Source organism: Buceros rhinoceros, unplaced genomic scaffold, assembly GCF_000710305.1.
Source record: "Buceros rhinoceros silvestris isolate BGI_N320 unplaced genomic scaffold, ASM71030v1 scaffold6874, whole genome shotgun sequence".
Taxonomy (NCBI): domain Eukaryota; kingdom Metazoa; phylum Chordata; class Aves; order Bucerotiformes; family Bucerotidae; genus Buceros; species Buceros rhinoceros.
The window spans coordinates 36,461-52,796 of NW_010407603.1; the positions used below are offsets into that span (position 1 = coordinate 36,461).

A 16,336-nucleotide genomic window follows, 5' to 3' on the forward strand; every position below is an offset into this window, starting at 1 on the left:
TAGTATCAAGGATGGTAGAAGAAATAGAAGGAACTGAATTTCAGTCAAAGCAACATAAGTATCTTTTTTTTAGATAATTGATTTTCCACTGTTCTTAATTGAGAGTCACCCAGAAATTTGAGGATTTTATTAAAGGCAATTGAAGACTCTGAACCACTGTGTTCTCCTTTGGTTGGTTGCTTGTTTTTTAAAAAGCCTGGTAATGCAAAAGTGGTATAAAGTCAATTAGAATTAAGGATAATAAAAAAATGCTGTCTTCCAATCCCTTTGATCCTTTGGCCCTAGAGAGACCTGGCATAGGGTTGCCGTCACAGGTGAATTTAGAAAAGAGAAAAAATAGATTTGGGAGTGGTCTGAATTCATTGTGTTTTGCACAGTTTTCAAATGAGCACTTTTTCACTGAGAATCCAGCTTCGGGAGATGAGTCAAAGTAATTCCCCTGTATGTTCCAGGGCCAGGGGTGATGCAGGACATTATTTAGCCAAATCATGTTTAAGGTTTCAGTATGTTCCCTGCCCTGTTTTAAGCTAACACTGAGAACTTTCCGAGCACCAATATATATTGTTTAGGTTTATTGCGACATATGTTAATCCCTTTCTTGTGATGCTCCAGGAATGCCAAGAGGTAGAGACAATGTACAAACTGTTGGGCAAGGGGACATCGTTTTCTTCTGGGTTTAACAGGCTTGCCAGCCTCTCATCTTCCCTCCATCTGTTTTGTGGTGGGGAGAGGATCAGTCTTCTGGTTTCTACCACAAGATGTGAAGAGGGAAGAAAGAGCCTCGGAGACCTCACAAATCTTTCGAAGGGTCTGTCGTGGTGCTAAGTTGCAGGGAGGCGTGAGCTCGTTCTGCTCAGCCTTGGAGGAGGGCAGGTGGCAGCAGGGCTGCGTGACTGTAGTGTCTCATCTTGCGGTGGAGGATTTTTAAATGAACCCTTCAGTTGTTAGGGAAGTAGTTGGAGGTTTTTCATTTCTGTTCTATTTTAAAACCATTTTTTTTTTTGGAAAGGAGAAAAACCTTTAAATCAATTACACATTAGTATTTATTTATATGGCGTCTCATAGGTTACTGGTTCAGTTAGAGAGATATTTATGTACGCACATAATTCTAATGTGATTCAACTGGGTGGTGTTTGGATTTAACGCATGCAAACGAGGCTTGCAGAAGATAGACTTGATGCTCCTACTGTGAGCAGGCAAGCCAATTAAGTGGTAACAGATGCTGAAATAGTCTTTTAAATGACACGCCTGCTTTTAAGCACTTCCTTTGGTCTTATTAAGGTTTCTGAACTCCTTTTTAAAAACAAAATTAAAGCATTACTTGGAAAAAAAAGTTCTCCTAAGGGTATTGAACACCACAGCAGTTTAACGTCAATGGCCATGACATGAAAATATGTCCCGTTGACATGTGAAATAGCTGTCGCTCCTTTGGGCCAGGCTTTGATTGTCCATCGAGATGTCCAGATGCTTTTGCCTTCAGTATCTGTTGTCCGCTTAACTTTGTTCAACACTGTCAGTTGCTGGTGGAATGTTGACTGTTCATAGTGAATATTTTCTAATTAATCACTGATGTTAAAGGGCATTGCTGCTCTTGCAGATCAACCCTTGAAATGAAAAGGGATCAGTTTTAGAGGTTTTGCAGAATGTAGTCATCATAGTCCGAAGGATCTACTAAACAAAAGAAAGGAACTTGGTAACACTGAGCAATGTTTCTTGGAGGTTTTCACAGAGATCTTGCTCGATCTGCAGCTCAGCATCCAAGCCACTTTGTAAACTCTGTTTAATGTACACAGCTCCAGTCTATAAGTAATTGTGTGAAGTAGCTTTGTGGACTGTAATTTTCAGATTACGCTGATGACAGGCAACAGCAGAAGGAGTTCTTTTGAGTTTCACTGTCATACTGTCCCTTCTGTGGATTCTGAACCCGCTGGACAGCCCTGCTCCTTGGAAGTTTTCCTCTTCAAGATACTTAGTATGAGTGGCTTCGCAGAAACACAGACAGAGCACCTCGGGCTTAGCGAACAGGGCTATTATTTCCCTAGGAAGTTGCTGGCAGAAGCCATTCAGTGTGGTAGCAATCAGGAAAGGGAGTGAGTATTTGCACAGTAAGGAGGTAGAGAGGTATAATTATACATTAAATTATTCCAGCGTACATAGGTGTCTACAGTCTCTGCACGCAGAGCATTCTAGCACAGGTACCTATGTTTGAATGTATACTCAGTTTACGTCGCGTGTGCTTTGCTGTGTGCACGGGTTTTTGAAGGACCTTAGAGCTCAAAGAACAGGGGATGTGTTATGTGAAGGAATGCCTGCAAGCTCGATTTAGTATACGATTTCAGTGCTTTCAAGACTTCTGGAATGGGCATGCAAGACCAGTGCGTTTTGCTCGAAGCAGCGTAGGGCGTTGGATCCCGGTCCTTGAGCTGTATAATGTATTCCTGTTTGCAGAGTTAAATATCTGTCATTCAGCAACCCCCAAGCACATCTAAACAGGCCCTTTGAGTTCCTGTGCATTCCCTAACAAAATGATGAAAATAGCTTCAATGTATGTGATTGTGCAGCTTAAGTCATGACTTAAAAAAAAAAAAGGGAGAAAGAAAAGTCCTATTGCTTGTATAGGCAAGAGCAAAAATGTTCATTGTGTGCCATGATGGGTTCAAGGGCTCTTGGCTTGCAGCGTCTGGGCTTCCTGTTTGTGAAACATCTCTCTGTGCTGCCTTCCCATAGTGTGAGCAGATCTGGGAGGAGAAAGCGGCTCCTGTTTTCGGGAGGGATTCAAATATTTTTCAGTTTGGTGCTGTTTTGATTTCAGGTGATGATTAAACTGTGCGTGCATGTGGGCATTTATTGGTGCGAATATAAGAGTACATGATGTGCACGAATACTAATGAAGAATACAACTGTGTAAGAGCCCGAAAAATTATTCTGCATGTATGGACAGAGCAGTTTGGAATATAAAGGGGGGAGAGTTAGGCAGCCACAGTGAATCATGCTGCTTGGTAAGAAATATGGGTATAGAACATTTTGATGTAGATGTTCAAATAAACTTTTCAGAGATTGTTTTGTAAGCAAATCATGTGCAAATTCGATGCATTTTCCTGATGTTTCGTTAGCCCCTTATTTTTTGAAGGGTGTAACTTGTAGCGGAATCGATGTTCTGTGTCTCACCAAACAGCCTCCTTCTGATCTGAGCTTTCAAAACTTAACTGCTCAAAGAATTGGATGAAGAGGTGTAATTTTCAGTTGGGAATGGCTCATTTTGCTTCCTTAAAGAACCATTTGTAGGAGAATGTTTTGAACCAAGGTCTCCAAGAATGCCTGGTTATTAGGCAATGTAAAAATGCAAATACTCACTTTGTCTGACAAAGTGCTCGCTCTCTGTTCTCCCATTTTTTTAAGTGTTTTGAAGAAGTAATACAGGGTTTAAATTCTGTTTATTTAAACTTAAAATGTGAGATTATTTGATAGCCGTATGGCTAAATCAGTCATTCTGTTGATGTAGCTACTCTGCTAACATGCACAGTCTGGAGACTCCCCGAAGTCTGTACTGATCAGGGTTGGTAGAGCTCCCGAGAAACAGCAAAGCTGGGCGCAAGTCATTAAGGAGGAAAAATGCAGCCAACAAACTGGTAGGAGGCTTAGAAAACTCATTCATTATTTAATATCCTTAGCAAACAGACCGTAATTTAGTTCCAGCAGCCTGCTCAAACAAAGCTATAAATTATCAGCTTTGAGAAGTTAATCTGGAAAGGTGTTGAGTAGTTTGGCCCTATCTCTGCGAGGTGCTTGGGTCGGGCGGCAGCAAAGCGAAAGGCAGAAGACCACCTGTGCAGCATGGCTGCTGTTGGCCAGTTTAGACATGTGGCACCTACTGTGCTCATCCTTTGGTTTTATTTCATCCTTAGACTTCAATATGTCTGGATTTTATTCAGTGAAGGGGGTAACAACACCCATGTTTAGCTTCAAGAATATGATTTGCAAAACCCAGCCCAAGAGCACCCTTAAAATTATACTCAGGGTTAAACACCTTCATGAGCTGAGCTGTGCTCAACAGCGTAATTCTTATACAGAAAATTAAGCACGTGTTTCATTACCTCCCTGTGTATTAGACTTCAGTGTCTTTTTTGTAAGAGTGCCTAGAAGGACAAAGTGAGTACCAAGGTCTTTTTTGCACTGTTCCCCACTAACTGAGAGATAACAGATAGGGCGAAGCTGCATTCATTCCCCTTGTGTGTCACTGGTCTAAAGCTTCTCCCTTCTCTTTCTCTTTCTTTCTGTGCAGGAAGACACAGCACAGCTCACTGGACCAGAGCTCCCCACCCCAAAGCGGCGTATCCGGCACCTACAATCACCCTGTACTGGGGATGTACGATTCCAAAGATGACTTCCCGCTCAGAAAAACAGGTACCGCTTGTGCCGATTTTCTGTGTTGCTACTGTCTTTGCTGTGACACTTGGTCCTTTTTTTTTTTTTATATGTTACCATGTGACTTATTTAACGAGCACCCAGGGCATCCTGCTGTCCTTCACCTCTCACTGTACGTGCAGTGTTGGAGAGAGGCTGGAGTTGCTTTGGGCGTGTGGACTTGCAAAGCTGCAGGCAGGAGACAGCAGAGTTGTGTGTCGAAGTGTGAGGTGTTTTCACAAAGTCAAAGCTAATACAGAGATCTGGGTGTCTGAAGACAAAGTATGTTTTGCTGAGTGAGAAAAGTACCAAGAAAAGTTCATTTCTTCTGGGATTTGCATTTTATATGCAAGTTTATACTTAAAATAAATAAAAATGTTTCTGCCAGTCAAAGCGTCGGGACTTCCTGCGACGGTTTTGGTTCACACCTAGACAGTTATTTCTCAGTTAGGTTTTTCCCTGCATGGTGGCTAAGCAGGTCAGTTATTTCCCAACTATATATAATGTAAACCAGGTTGTTTTGGTTGGCTGTGGTCCTCAGCTCCGTATCACATGCCTAAGCCAACACAGCCTCAGCTTCTAACCTGGCCAGCTTGTGATCCTCGGCTGCTTCCTTTGGGGAATAGCTAAGCTTCCATGAACTCGTCCCAAGCTGGAGAGCAATGCTGCCCTCCTGGATGATGCAGACAGCGCTGCGTGGTAGAAATCACTTTAGATTAGGAAAAAAACTTCTCTGAAGGGATGGAGCGGAGGTAAGAGGAAAGCAGGTATGATTGAACTTTGCACCTTCTGTGGGTGCTGCGTAGCTGTTTCTCAGGTATGCTTTGTGGATCTTCAAACATGGGGGCATGAGCGCCAGCAGTCAAAAGGTGTGTCATCCTTGCAATATGGAATGATGACAGTGTGTTAACCAAATCTCGCTGTGGATTCACTACAGACTAAATCAGTACCCAAGTGCTGGCAGCCCCTCCTTTTCCTTCTGGGAGGGATGCAGAAGTTCTCATGGCACTTCTTCTCTAATAGAAGTAGTGCAGGTCTTAGGTGCAGTGAATTGTTTTCACAATTCTTGTTACCTTAATAAACTTGGGGTTTTTTTCTTCTTTCACCACCTGACAAGAAGAAGAAATACACCTCCACCCTGCTGCCTTGTGTCTCCTGCCTCCCAGTTCTGTGCATTAAAAGACCTTTTGGGGAACTTTTCATTCTGGACCATAGCACCTGGCCTGCTGGGTGGACCTATGGACAGATTCCCATCTGCTGTGCAGTAGACTGTCTTCCCCCTCAGTGGACACGCTGGGTTGGGTGACAAGTGCCAAAGACTTCAGCTGCGCGCGAAGTCAATCAAACATTGGCAAGCCCTCTCCAGGGTATGGTGTTTTTTCTGGGCACACCTTTGGTGTAGTAGTTTTGACTGTGCCCTTTCTGGAAGACTCTAAAAGCAGAGCTTGGTAAACTGGATTGCTGAAGGGTAGGGCATCCCCTAATCTCCGCTTCTAGATAATGAAAGACCAAACACCCTATTAAGTGCAGTCGTAAGTGCCCAGGATAACCAAACTGATGCTGTCTGGGCTTGGGGCCTTTGCCTTTTGTAGGGAAGGTGAGCCCTGGTGGAGGGCTGCCCTCAAAGGAGATTTCCTTCAGCTCTAAAGCCGGCGAAGCACAAAGATGTGCTTGTCGTGCACATCTGCCTGGGAGGAGACACGCAAGCCTGGGCTGCTAGCAGCTGTTGCTGCCATTCGCTTCTCCTCTGCTGAAGGCTTTCAGGCTTCTTTGGGAAATGTCAGCGTTTCCACGCAAGGAAGCATCCCTTGGCACCACAGGCACTTTAGGGTCTGTGGACAATGTGATTCCAAGAGATTTTTAGGTCTTTCTATACCTTGTGAAACGAGGTGATCTGTTTCTGGTGTATTAGCATTCCCACAGCATAAATGGGCTTTGACATGCTCCAAAACTGCCCTTGTCCATCACTTCAGGGGACCTTACTTGTCAGACTGGGTTTGAGGATCGGTCGCCCTTCTTGCTCCCGGTGTTACGGGAGGAGCGAGTGTTACGGTCTTCTGCAGGAGACAGAAAGCGTGAGCACATCTCAGCCCTTTGCTGCGTCCCAGACCAAGTTCTCAGTAAGACTCTGGCTAAATAAACGCCCTGTCAGACAGGGTGAATTAAGGATGATGAATGTATCTAATCACATTATTAAAAATGGAAGCAACCAAGATCATTATTGTTTTAGAACAGGAAGATGTTGAACTGATTTTGTTTTTCCAGAATGCTGATGCTTGTTCTTTTCGGGCACCAGCATTAATCTTTTGGGGACTGGTCTGTGATACAAACGAGTTCACTTGCAAGGTCCAGGGGAGAATTTTTTTTTTTCAGCATTTTATTTTCCTTTTAACGCAACAGCACTTCAGTCTCTGGCAGTGATATCCTGCAGAAATCTCACTGCCAAGAATGTTAAGTTGCTTGGAGAAGAAAGGTTCCTGAACAGTCTGGTGTAAACAAAAGGCAGGGAAGGTTGGAGCCCATCCTAAATAAAGTTCTTTATTATGGGTGAGCTTTTCAGATTGTTGGCACCAGGCAAAACTCTGGCTTTGTGTTTGTAATTTAAAACTGCCATATCGTATAGTCCAATTTTATGAAATTTGATTAAATATTTGCAGTTCAAATAACAGAGTCCATCACAACACAGTTCTGATTACCACGGCTGGAATCTGACCAACATCATCATTAGGGATAGAGTGACTTAGGGGGCGGCGGGAAGGCAGTTTGAGTGACCGATTCTTCCCGGGTGCATTTTCAGAGCCGGCAGTATATCCTGCATGTTGAGAAATTTTTAGAAAGGATAAATGTGTCATTGTGCTGGGTTTTAAAAATATTACTTTTCTTTGCTCTTACTTAAAACATCATGATGTGGTCACAAGTAGGAGATAATTTTCTGGTTTAAAACCTGAGTGTGAGAGAGACCCAGTGACTGGCCACAGTTGCTTTGGTAGAAGGAGATGGTGTCTTATTAAGAGTGCTTGAAAATGTTCAGCCTGGGAAACAGTCGGTGCTTGCAAGGCACTCCTAATGCTGAGTCCCCTGAACTTCTACCCTGTCTGATTTGTTTTACTCAATTGTGTTCCAGTTTCTTGGCCGTTTGGTTTCAGCATGAAATTGTTTCCCTGCCAGGCTGCTGGCTGGTGCAGTTTCTAATTGCTTGAATCCTTTTCATAGCCTGGCTGGGGGAACCATGTCACTCAGTTCCCTCTGTGTAACCACTCTGGGGCTCTTCCTCTTTTTTAACTGAACTGGGAACAGTTCAGTTGGTGCTGCTCATGCTTTTGCTGTTAAATCACTGCACAAGAATTTTTATTTCCCCTTTTGTGTGGTTTCCTTTATTATATAAACGTTTCCTTTAGCGTACACATTTTGTTGACAGCTATTGGGAGGGGGAAATATAAGTGACCTTTTCTGCCCCCAGATCAAGGTTGGTGTATTCCAGATTTAATGAAGCTTCATTTTATGCTGTACTGGGACCCTCTAAGAAAATCTCTGGAGAATCCTTTCAGGGTGATTTTAGAGTCTGGACTGGGACAGTCTTTTGTAGCCTGTTTTGATAACCCCAAGAGCTGTTTGTCAACGGCTTTCTTGGAGCTGCTGAAGTTATTTTTAACACGGCTTTTCAGTTTTGCATTTCTAAGGAATATGGTGTCCTCATTTTCTCCCCAGGAGCGACGTTGTTCGTGGTGTTCCCTGCTCTCTGAAATTTGAGCAGTGGATGTATTAAAACATGCTCTTAATTAGAAAGCTGACTCGACCACCATCATTGAGATTTGGAAAAAGAGAATTATTTAACTCTTTAACATGCTTTTCCCCTTGCTTACGCAGAGTTTTTCGTTTGGTTTGGGGTTATTTTTGCATCCTGTGAAGGGCTGAACCATGTCCTGTCAGACAACTAGTTTTCCCACTTGCTCCTGCATAGAGGTAGGGTAAGGATTCCTTGTGTTCATTGGGACTTGACAGCTCATCGGGATTTTTAATGAAAGCCACAGCGTTTCAATTAGGGGTCGTTAAAATCAAAAGAAGTTTTGCCAAATAAGCACCTTCTAGACCGGCCTGGCCAAGAGGCATTCAGCTCGCTGGGATGCATGAACTGGAAACACTTCCCCTGTATCTCTGTTTAAACGTGGCCCCAAAGTGAGAAAAACATCTCATTTCTTTTGAAGGACTCATAAAGGGTGTACTCTTATGTTGTAAGAGTAAAAATGGCTGTGAGGTCTATAGGACCCATGTGGGATGTGAAGCAGGCTCAGATCTCCTCGTGGTTTTGCTCCTGCTATTGCATAAAGTGAACCTTTCTCAAGACAGCTGTTCTTCAACCCTTTTCATGCCTGCGCAGGAAGGATCTCTGCCTTTGGTGCTGCTTGATTCCCCTGTCCTGGGCTGGCTGCTGGCCTTTAAACCTTTCTCCTGACGGATGTGTCAGGGGAGGTGGCATTTTTGACCAAGCTGATGGTATCAAAAACATGCTATCTTTTCATTTTATTCCTTTTTATTTGTGCTTCTCAGCCCTTTGATGTTTGCCAAGCTGGTGTGATTCATTGCTCACAAGAAGATCCACGAGTCCTCCTGCATCCATCCAGAGCAATGGATGGCTGGTTTTTTGTGTCTTTGGCTCAGTTCTTGGGACTGCTTGGCCCGTGGCTGCTGCAGCCACAGTCACTGTTTTGTGGAGCATCGCTGAGGCTCTGGGTCCTGGCTTTTCCTTCAACTCTAGTATCACAGCTGGCTGCACTGGGGAGGTGAAGATCAGAAGGACGTTGATGGGCATGAAGATTTTAAGAAGGCAAAGGATTCCTGTGGTCCCAAATATGTTTTCACTGCAGAGCTGTGGGATGGCATTTGAGGGTGTGAGTTTCCACTATTTCCAAAGCCAGACTGAATTGAATGCCAGGCTGGGAGCTTACAAAGACATCTTTGGCAAGTCTGTGTCTCTGCATTTCCTGCCTAGATAGTCAATGGGTGTATGTGTGTGTGTAGTACATACTTGAGGAGAAATGACAAGTAAAAAGTGTCACAGACCCCTCTTTCAGCTCCTTTTCTCTAGGGACCAGGGAAGAACAAGTACCGTACCTGGAAACCTCCCATCCCAGCACTGTCTCTTGCCTTCTGCACAAGTCGTGACAGAAGGAGAACTGGTTACAAGTCAAGTACTGTGTCTCAGGGCTTGTGATAAAGGGGAGAAGAAAAAAAAAAGTTGGATTCAACTTTCAAGTCCACACAGTTAAGAACTAGCAGGAATGATCCAAGGAGAAGTTTTTAGCTTGGCATTGTCAGCCCATGGTTTATGCACCCCTTTGCTGCAGTGACTTCCCTCAAGAAGAAAAGAAATGCAAGGCAAAGGAGACCTGTCCTCGTACTTGCTTGTATGTGGTGCAAACAAGCAGAATCTGGCCCGTCTGCCACTTGGAGGGCTGCCCTGGCCAGTGGTTTTCCTGAATCTCACCCCCATTTGGGACCTACTGCATAAGGAATCTGACAAATAGGTTGTCTGTGCTGATGGTCCTGCAGACCAGCTTCCATCCTGCCAATCTCTTAAAAGAAAAATAAAAGGTCGATGTTCTCCTGGCTGAATCAAGCATGAGCAGCTTGGGAACAATGACTTCTTCTAAGCCCCAGCTTGCACTTAGAGAGAATCACAGAATCGTTTAGGTTGGAAAAGACTTCTAAAATCATTGAGTCCAACTGTTCCCACTGCGAGGTCACCACTAACCCCTGTCCCTCAGCACCACATCTACATGGCTTTTAAACACCTCCAGGGATGGAGACTCCACCACTGCCCTGGGTGATGGTGAGATGTACCTAGGCTACAGGGTTCCAATCACTAGCTGCCCATCCAGAGCTGGCCATGAAACAGGCAGCGTCGTCCTGCCCTGCCTGCACGTCCCTGTCAGGCACCACAGATCATGGTGTATGCTCACTGGCTCACCGTGGGGAGCCCATGCGTTGACACTAACTGTCTCCTATTCACTCATGAACTTTTTCTGTGCAAAAGAGAGGAGCCTGAGACTTCTAAAATCATTGAGTCCAACTGTTCCCACTGCGAGGTCACCACTAACCCCTGTCCCTCAGCACCACATCTACATGGCTTTTAAACACCTCCAGGGATGGAGACTCCACCACTGCCCTGGGTGATGGTGAGATGTACCTAGGCTACAGGGTTCCAATCACTAGCTGCCCATCCAGAGCTGGCCATGAAACAGGCAGCGTCGTCCTGCCCTGCCTGCACGTCCCTGTCAGGCACCACAGATCATGGTGTATGCTCACTGGCTCACCGTGGGGAGCCCATGCGTTGACACTAACTGTCTCCTATTCACTCATGAACTTTTTCTGTGCAAAAGAGAGGAGCCTGAGAGAGGAAAGCATCCAGCATCCTGTGATGATGTTGGTTTCCTCACGGTTTTGCAGAAACACGGAGTTGTTTGCAACTAAGCAGGTGAAATTGTTCTGAACTTGTTGTATTTAAAAGAAAGAAAAGTGAAAATGAAAGGATTTGTCAATAATTAAAACATGTTTGTCAAGAAAGGCATAATACCTCTCTTGAGTTGTTTCTGATCATTGGTATGTTTTAAGTGGTTTGTTTTATGACAAAGATTGTTTAGCGGAAAATAGAGTAGGCTGAAATCCCGGTGTAGTGTGGGAGTATAATTCAGAGAAAATCTTTGAGCTTTGTACAGCATGGAGTGTCACTCAAGTTCGAGAGCATCTTTGCTTTCCCACCCACATTGTCCTTCCAGCTGACGTGGTCAGAGGTCTGGCTTTCCTGAGCAGCTCGCTGTGTCCCAGGACCCACGCACTGCCTCGGGGTGTGCTCTGCTGAGAGGAGGCACTCACCTGCCTGAGAAACCGCTGTTGTTATAAATAACCTTTCCTGCTCCAACTGGAGGATGTCAGTCTCTCTAATCCAAAAATAACTTATTAAAGACAAAAATTACTTTATTACTATGATGCTACAGAATAGCTTTTCAGGCCAGCCCATTGACATTCAGAGAGCAGCAACAAACCGAAGAACAGTTGGAGAACCAGCAAGTGCTTGCTTCAGCCCCTCCATTTCTTCTGACAATCACATCTAAATGCACGCTAGGGAATTCTTTGCTCCCACATTTTACATCAGTGCCAGTGGCTATGAACTGTGTTCCATGGGTGCTCCTCTCCAGAGCTGAGGTTTCCCTAGAGGCAGACAGAGGGGACTCACCTTTCCTTGCTCAGGGCTCTGATAAAGCAGGTGCTCTTTTGACAGGAGAGCTGGGATTCTGTGGGGCGAAAGCTGGCACTTCCCATCAGAACACTTCTTGAGGAGTACTGTCAGTACTGCATCGAAGGAGAAATCTCTTCCAGTAGAAGATCAAACAAAATCTACTGATTAACGTCACCTTTGGGGAGCAGGGGTTCCAGGAGGCCCAGGACCTCAATCACTCAGTGAACCCATCCTTTTTCTTGGTCCTTTCAGCTCCCTTTCTGCCAGGAGCATGCATGTTTTTTCCTCTCTGTGTGTGTGTGTATATATATGTGCCCAGGTTTATTCTGGCCAGAGCTGAGACGCTTGGCCTTTGGGCCACTGCATCTAGCAGACAGGAGAATCAAGTGTGAACTAGGAGAGCGTGGTGGGTGCATGCCTGTCCTCTGTGGGACAGCTTTGTGCACGAGCACCACATGAACGGCATCCAGAGCAGTAACTTGGAGTGATTTCTCCAGACTGAAATGCAAAGGAAACTGGGCATCTCTTGAGGCATGTCCTACAGGCTTCTCAGTGCACTGGTCCCCCTGTCCTGACCCTCAGCACTTTGCAGCTGTGTGTGACAGTGTGAGATTTGATTTTACTGGGTTTATGTTGCTCTGTTCCTTGGAGAAGCATTCAGGGCAGGAGGAGGCTGGAGGTAGGGTCAGTCACTCCTTCCTGTAGGCAAGGAGAGGGGGAGATGCCTGTGGGACAGGGCAAGGAGAAGGGGGAGAAAGGCAAGCTGCCCAGCGCTGGCAGGACAGGGTATGGGCTCGGTCATCACAGCTGTGACAGGAAGGTTTCAAGGTACAGAACAGATTGCAGCTCAAAAACAAGTGCTCGGTTGCTCCAGGAGACTTTGACAAAGGGCAGAGGGAACGCAACCATGTGTGGTTTTGACCCACCTTGGACTCCTATATATTAACAAGATACATTTCAGTAAAACTCAGCACAGTTCCTGAGTTTAACATGCCTGTAGTTTTTTTTTTGTTTGTTTTTGTTTTTTTTTTAGGAGAAGCTCATTTTAATGTCAAGAGATCGTCCCCAAAGGTTGTGGTCACCATGAACCACTTTCTGGGGTCTCCCTGGTTTTGTAGCTGCTCCCTGCCCCTGTGTTCAGACAGGCGGTAGCTCCCTCTGCTACAGACACTGCAGCTTTTTGGTTGCTGCACAGAAATTGTGTGTTTTTTCTCCTATCTTCTGCAGAGCTCAGTGCTGTTTTAAACACTTTATTGGAGAAACTGGCTTGGAGGACCTCATTCTCGCCTTTCTATTCCTTATCGCCTTCCACATGTTCCTTATCTTGCAGATAATACTTTGAACTGTGCAAAGCTGCTGTCTTTAGTCAGACTTTGGAAGGGAAAGCAGAGATGAGATGTGGCATTTCCACGTGTTTCTTTTTCTAGTCCAGTTTTGGCTATGCACAGCGGAAACCTTCGTGGAGCTCCGTTACGCTGCGATTTCGCACAGTTTTGTTGTCATGCAAGCCAATGCTAGTGAAGTCGTGTAAGTGTCAGCGTCAAGTGCTCAGTTTAATGGGTGTCAAAGCCTGCTGAGATGCTGCGACTACTAAACTTCAGCATGAAAAGTGCCAAATATTGGCCTTTAATAAATTTTCATTTTAAGGACACAGTACTTCCATAAACAGTCCTTCCACAGTGCTCGTGCCAACACAGAGTTAAGAAAAATTAGAAAAATCCAGCAAATATCTTCCTCTAGCCCTGTCCCAATCCTGTACCTGTGTTCCTAGATGTATTATTTCAGGTGATGCCATCCAACATGGTACCAAGATCATAAAAAGCCTGTTTGTTTCTGCAGAAGAACAGGCTGTCTTGGGCTTTTTTAATTATTGTTTTGCTTTGTAGTTTGGGGATTTTCTGCTGCCACTTTTGCCCGGTGGTACCTGTTTCCACAAGGTACATTTGTGGGACCGCATTATTCTTGTCTCCCTCCATGCTGATGGCTACAAGTTTTGAAAATGAGGAACGCCAGCTCACTTGGCCTTCAGAGGGGTAACAGTGAACTGACTTTCAATGTTCTTGTTTGACCATAGGTGAACTTTGCCATGTCCAGCTTCACCAGGTTCTCTTGACTAGATAGGTCATGATCCACATTTTTTGAGAGACCTCACTGTGCAATAGAAGCATTACTTCTCCCCCCTGCAGGGAAGCAGGGAAACTTCTCTCCTGCAGGAGAAGCAGTAATATATGTCTGGGATAGAGGCAAAGAAGCCGCAGGGTGGGGAGTAAATGCTTGGCTGCAGAACGTATGGTCTCTCCTGCTTAAGAAAAAGATAATTTATCTTTATTAAAATTTTTGGGTTGTGCAAAAGGCCAGTGTTAGACAGCTGTTTCTCTCCCTCTCCTGTATTTACGCATGGCGTGACCTGGACGTTAGAAGAGAGTTAAGCTGGTTGCGTTGGCCTTCACCTGGCTGGTGAGGCTTAGTATGAAGCTTAAAAGTAATAATAAAAGAATAACAGCCCTTACCAGTCCTCAGCTGCTTGAATTAAGATGTGCAAGGACTGGGATCAGGGTTTTCATGGTGCATTGTTTGCTTTTTTTTTATAAATGTGGGTGATGGGTAATGGGAACAGGACAAACTCTGCCCAGGACTTTGTGTTTTTAGTCTTACTTAGGCTTAATGTCAGATTAGTTCAGCAGCTTAGGGGATGCAATTCTAGGAAGAAAACAATAAGAATGACATAAATGTTGAAGAATTGGATTACATGGGTCCTGCTGCAATAAATGACGTATAAGAGGGGTAACTTGGGTTTGAGCCTGTGAAAACTAGAGAAGCTTTTGGCTTATATTCGAGTTAGTAATTTACTCAGAGGAAAACAAAATATTCTTTGTATAAATCCTTATTATAGGCCAAATTAAGTATGTCACTGCTTAAGAAATCCCACTGGCTTTGTGGAAGCTGACTCAGTCTTGGGCATGAACTTCGTTTGTTTGCTAAACAGGAATCAGACTGATTTTTTGATAACTCCACAGTGTTTGTTTAAAAGATTTCATCTTAAGATGCAGAAGACCAGTAAGTTTTGTAATTTAGTCTCCAGTTCTCTTAAGTTAACAGTAGTTAGCAGTGACAGAGAGCCAGGCTTTGGTTTGGGCATGTGGCCTGACAGGGTGAATATCGGGATATTTTTGGTGAAATTGGTATTCCCAAGAGAGCACTGAACCTGTGTTGACTGGTATTGGTAGTTACATGTTGCCTAAATTCCTATTTTATACTTTTGAAGGACAGCTTTCTTCAGCTGAAAAATACTTCTTTATTATATAATAATCATGTGAATAAGCTTAAATTATTGTTTTGTGTTTAGAAAATGCCTCTGTTAAAAGCTACATCTTTTATTACAGAATATGCTCTATATAAATTCTTTGCATTTGAGACTGCTCTGTGCTGCCTGTGCTGAATTTTAATTCACCTACTTTGGTCTATGTATCACCCAGTTAAATGCGTGTAGGGATTATGCTCTCTGAGGTCTTGATATCGTGTTAGATTTGGGATTGTATCTGGGGAACAAAACCGAAATCGAAGCGAACTGAACAAACACAGTTCTTTAAATAGACTGTTTGGTGTTTCAAAACTTGATCCCCCAGCTGAGGAAACGAAGGAGAAATACACGTAATAATTTTGCCTGACGAATTATTGTACATTGCTTTTGCCATAACTTAGTCTTGAGCTGCTTTCTCTGTTAAGGCTCTAATTTTCTGTCCCTTCCTGTTCCATGGAAGGGTGTTTTTATTGCGGCTTTACTTATGGGAGGTATCTGGTTGTGTTGGGTGCCCCCAGATCTTTTGTTTCCCTGCCTGTTTTTGAGGTGCCTCTAAGCAATTCCTTCCCTCTTATTTGAAAACCACACAACTACTTCTCTTTCCCAACAAAAAACGTCCTTCAGATGAACACCATGCAGGGTGTACATTGCATATGAAGAAAATTTACGCTGAAGTTTTTGTTGTCTGTTTTTCTTTGTCAGAAGTCAGATCCTTTCAACAGCTGTGGCATAGACCTGTATGTAATTTGCTGCTTGGCACTGCAAATGTATCTAAAATAGGTGTATCAGCAGCATCTCGCTGTGACATGTTCCTTTTGTTCTTTAAAGTCTTGACCGGAGCATTTAGGCAGCTCCAAATACTCAATAGTTGGGACAAATTAAAGCTGTCAACTAATGGATGTGGGATGAGGTACCGCATGTTCACGTGCCCAAAGACTACTTTTAAAATAATAAGTCAACTTCTGTTTTGAAGAGAAGTTTATAGTAGCTAGTTAAGCGTACGCTTGTATTTTAACTAGTCCACTCTTAAAGTTCTGCTTACCGAGCAAACGACAGATTTGCATTCAGTCCCCTGCCATTTTATATGCAGATACCATAGAAGATGACTCCCCCTTTGCCAGTGCACTTCATGCTGCATTTTAAACATCATCTTGAGGAGTCTGACACTTTTTTTTAATGCTCCCTTTATCTCTTGCTGGCATTTTTCTGTCCAAACATTCATTCAAAGTTGTTGCTTTTTTTTTCTTTCCCCTCCCAAAAGTTTTTATCAAAGAACTGTTTTGATGGTTTAACATTTGATCGTGAATTCATCAGCCTTCTGATTTTTGACCCCTGCATTTAACATTGTTGGGCTCGATCTTTTACCTGACCCAGTCTTCAAAGCTGACTGTAGG

At 44.0% G+C, this 16,336-nt stretch overlaps 1 protein-coding gene across 1 annotated transcript in view; it reads left to right on the top strand.

The window, feature by feature from the left end:
* HDAC4 (histone deacetylase 4) overlaps positions 1-16,336 on the top strand; it is a 120,977-nt gene that overhangs the window by 23,167 nt on the left and 81,474 nt on the right. Inside the window, exon 6 of the mRNA XM_010134527.1 lies at positions 4,283-4,404. Coding sequence (XP_010132829.1) covers positions 4,283-4,404 — 122 coding nt within the window. The remainder of the gene's footprint in view (positions 1-4,282; positions 4,405-16,336) is intronic.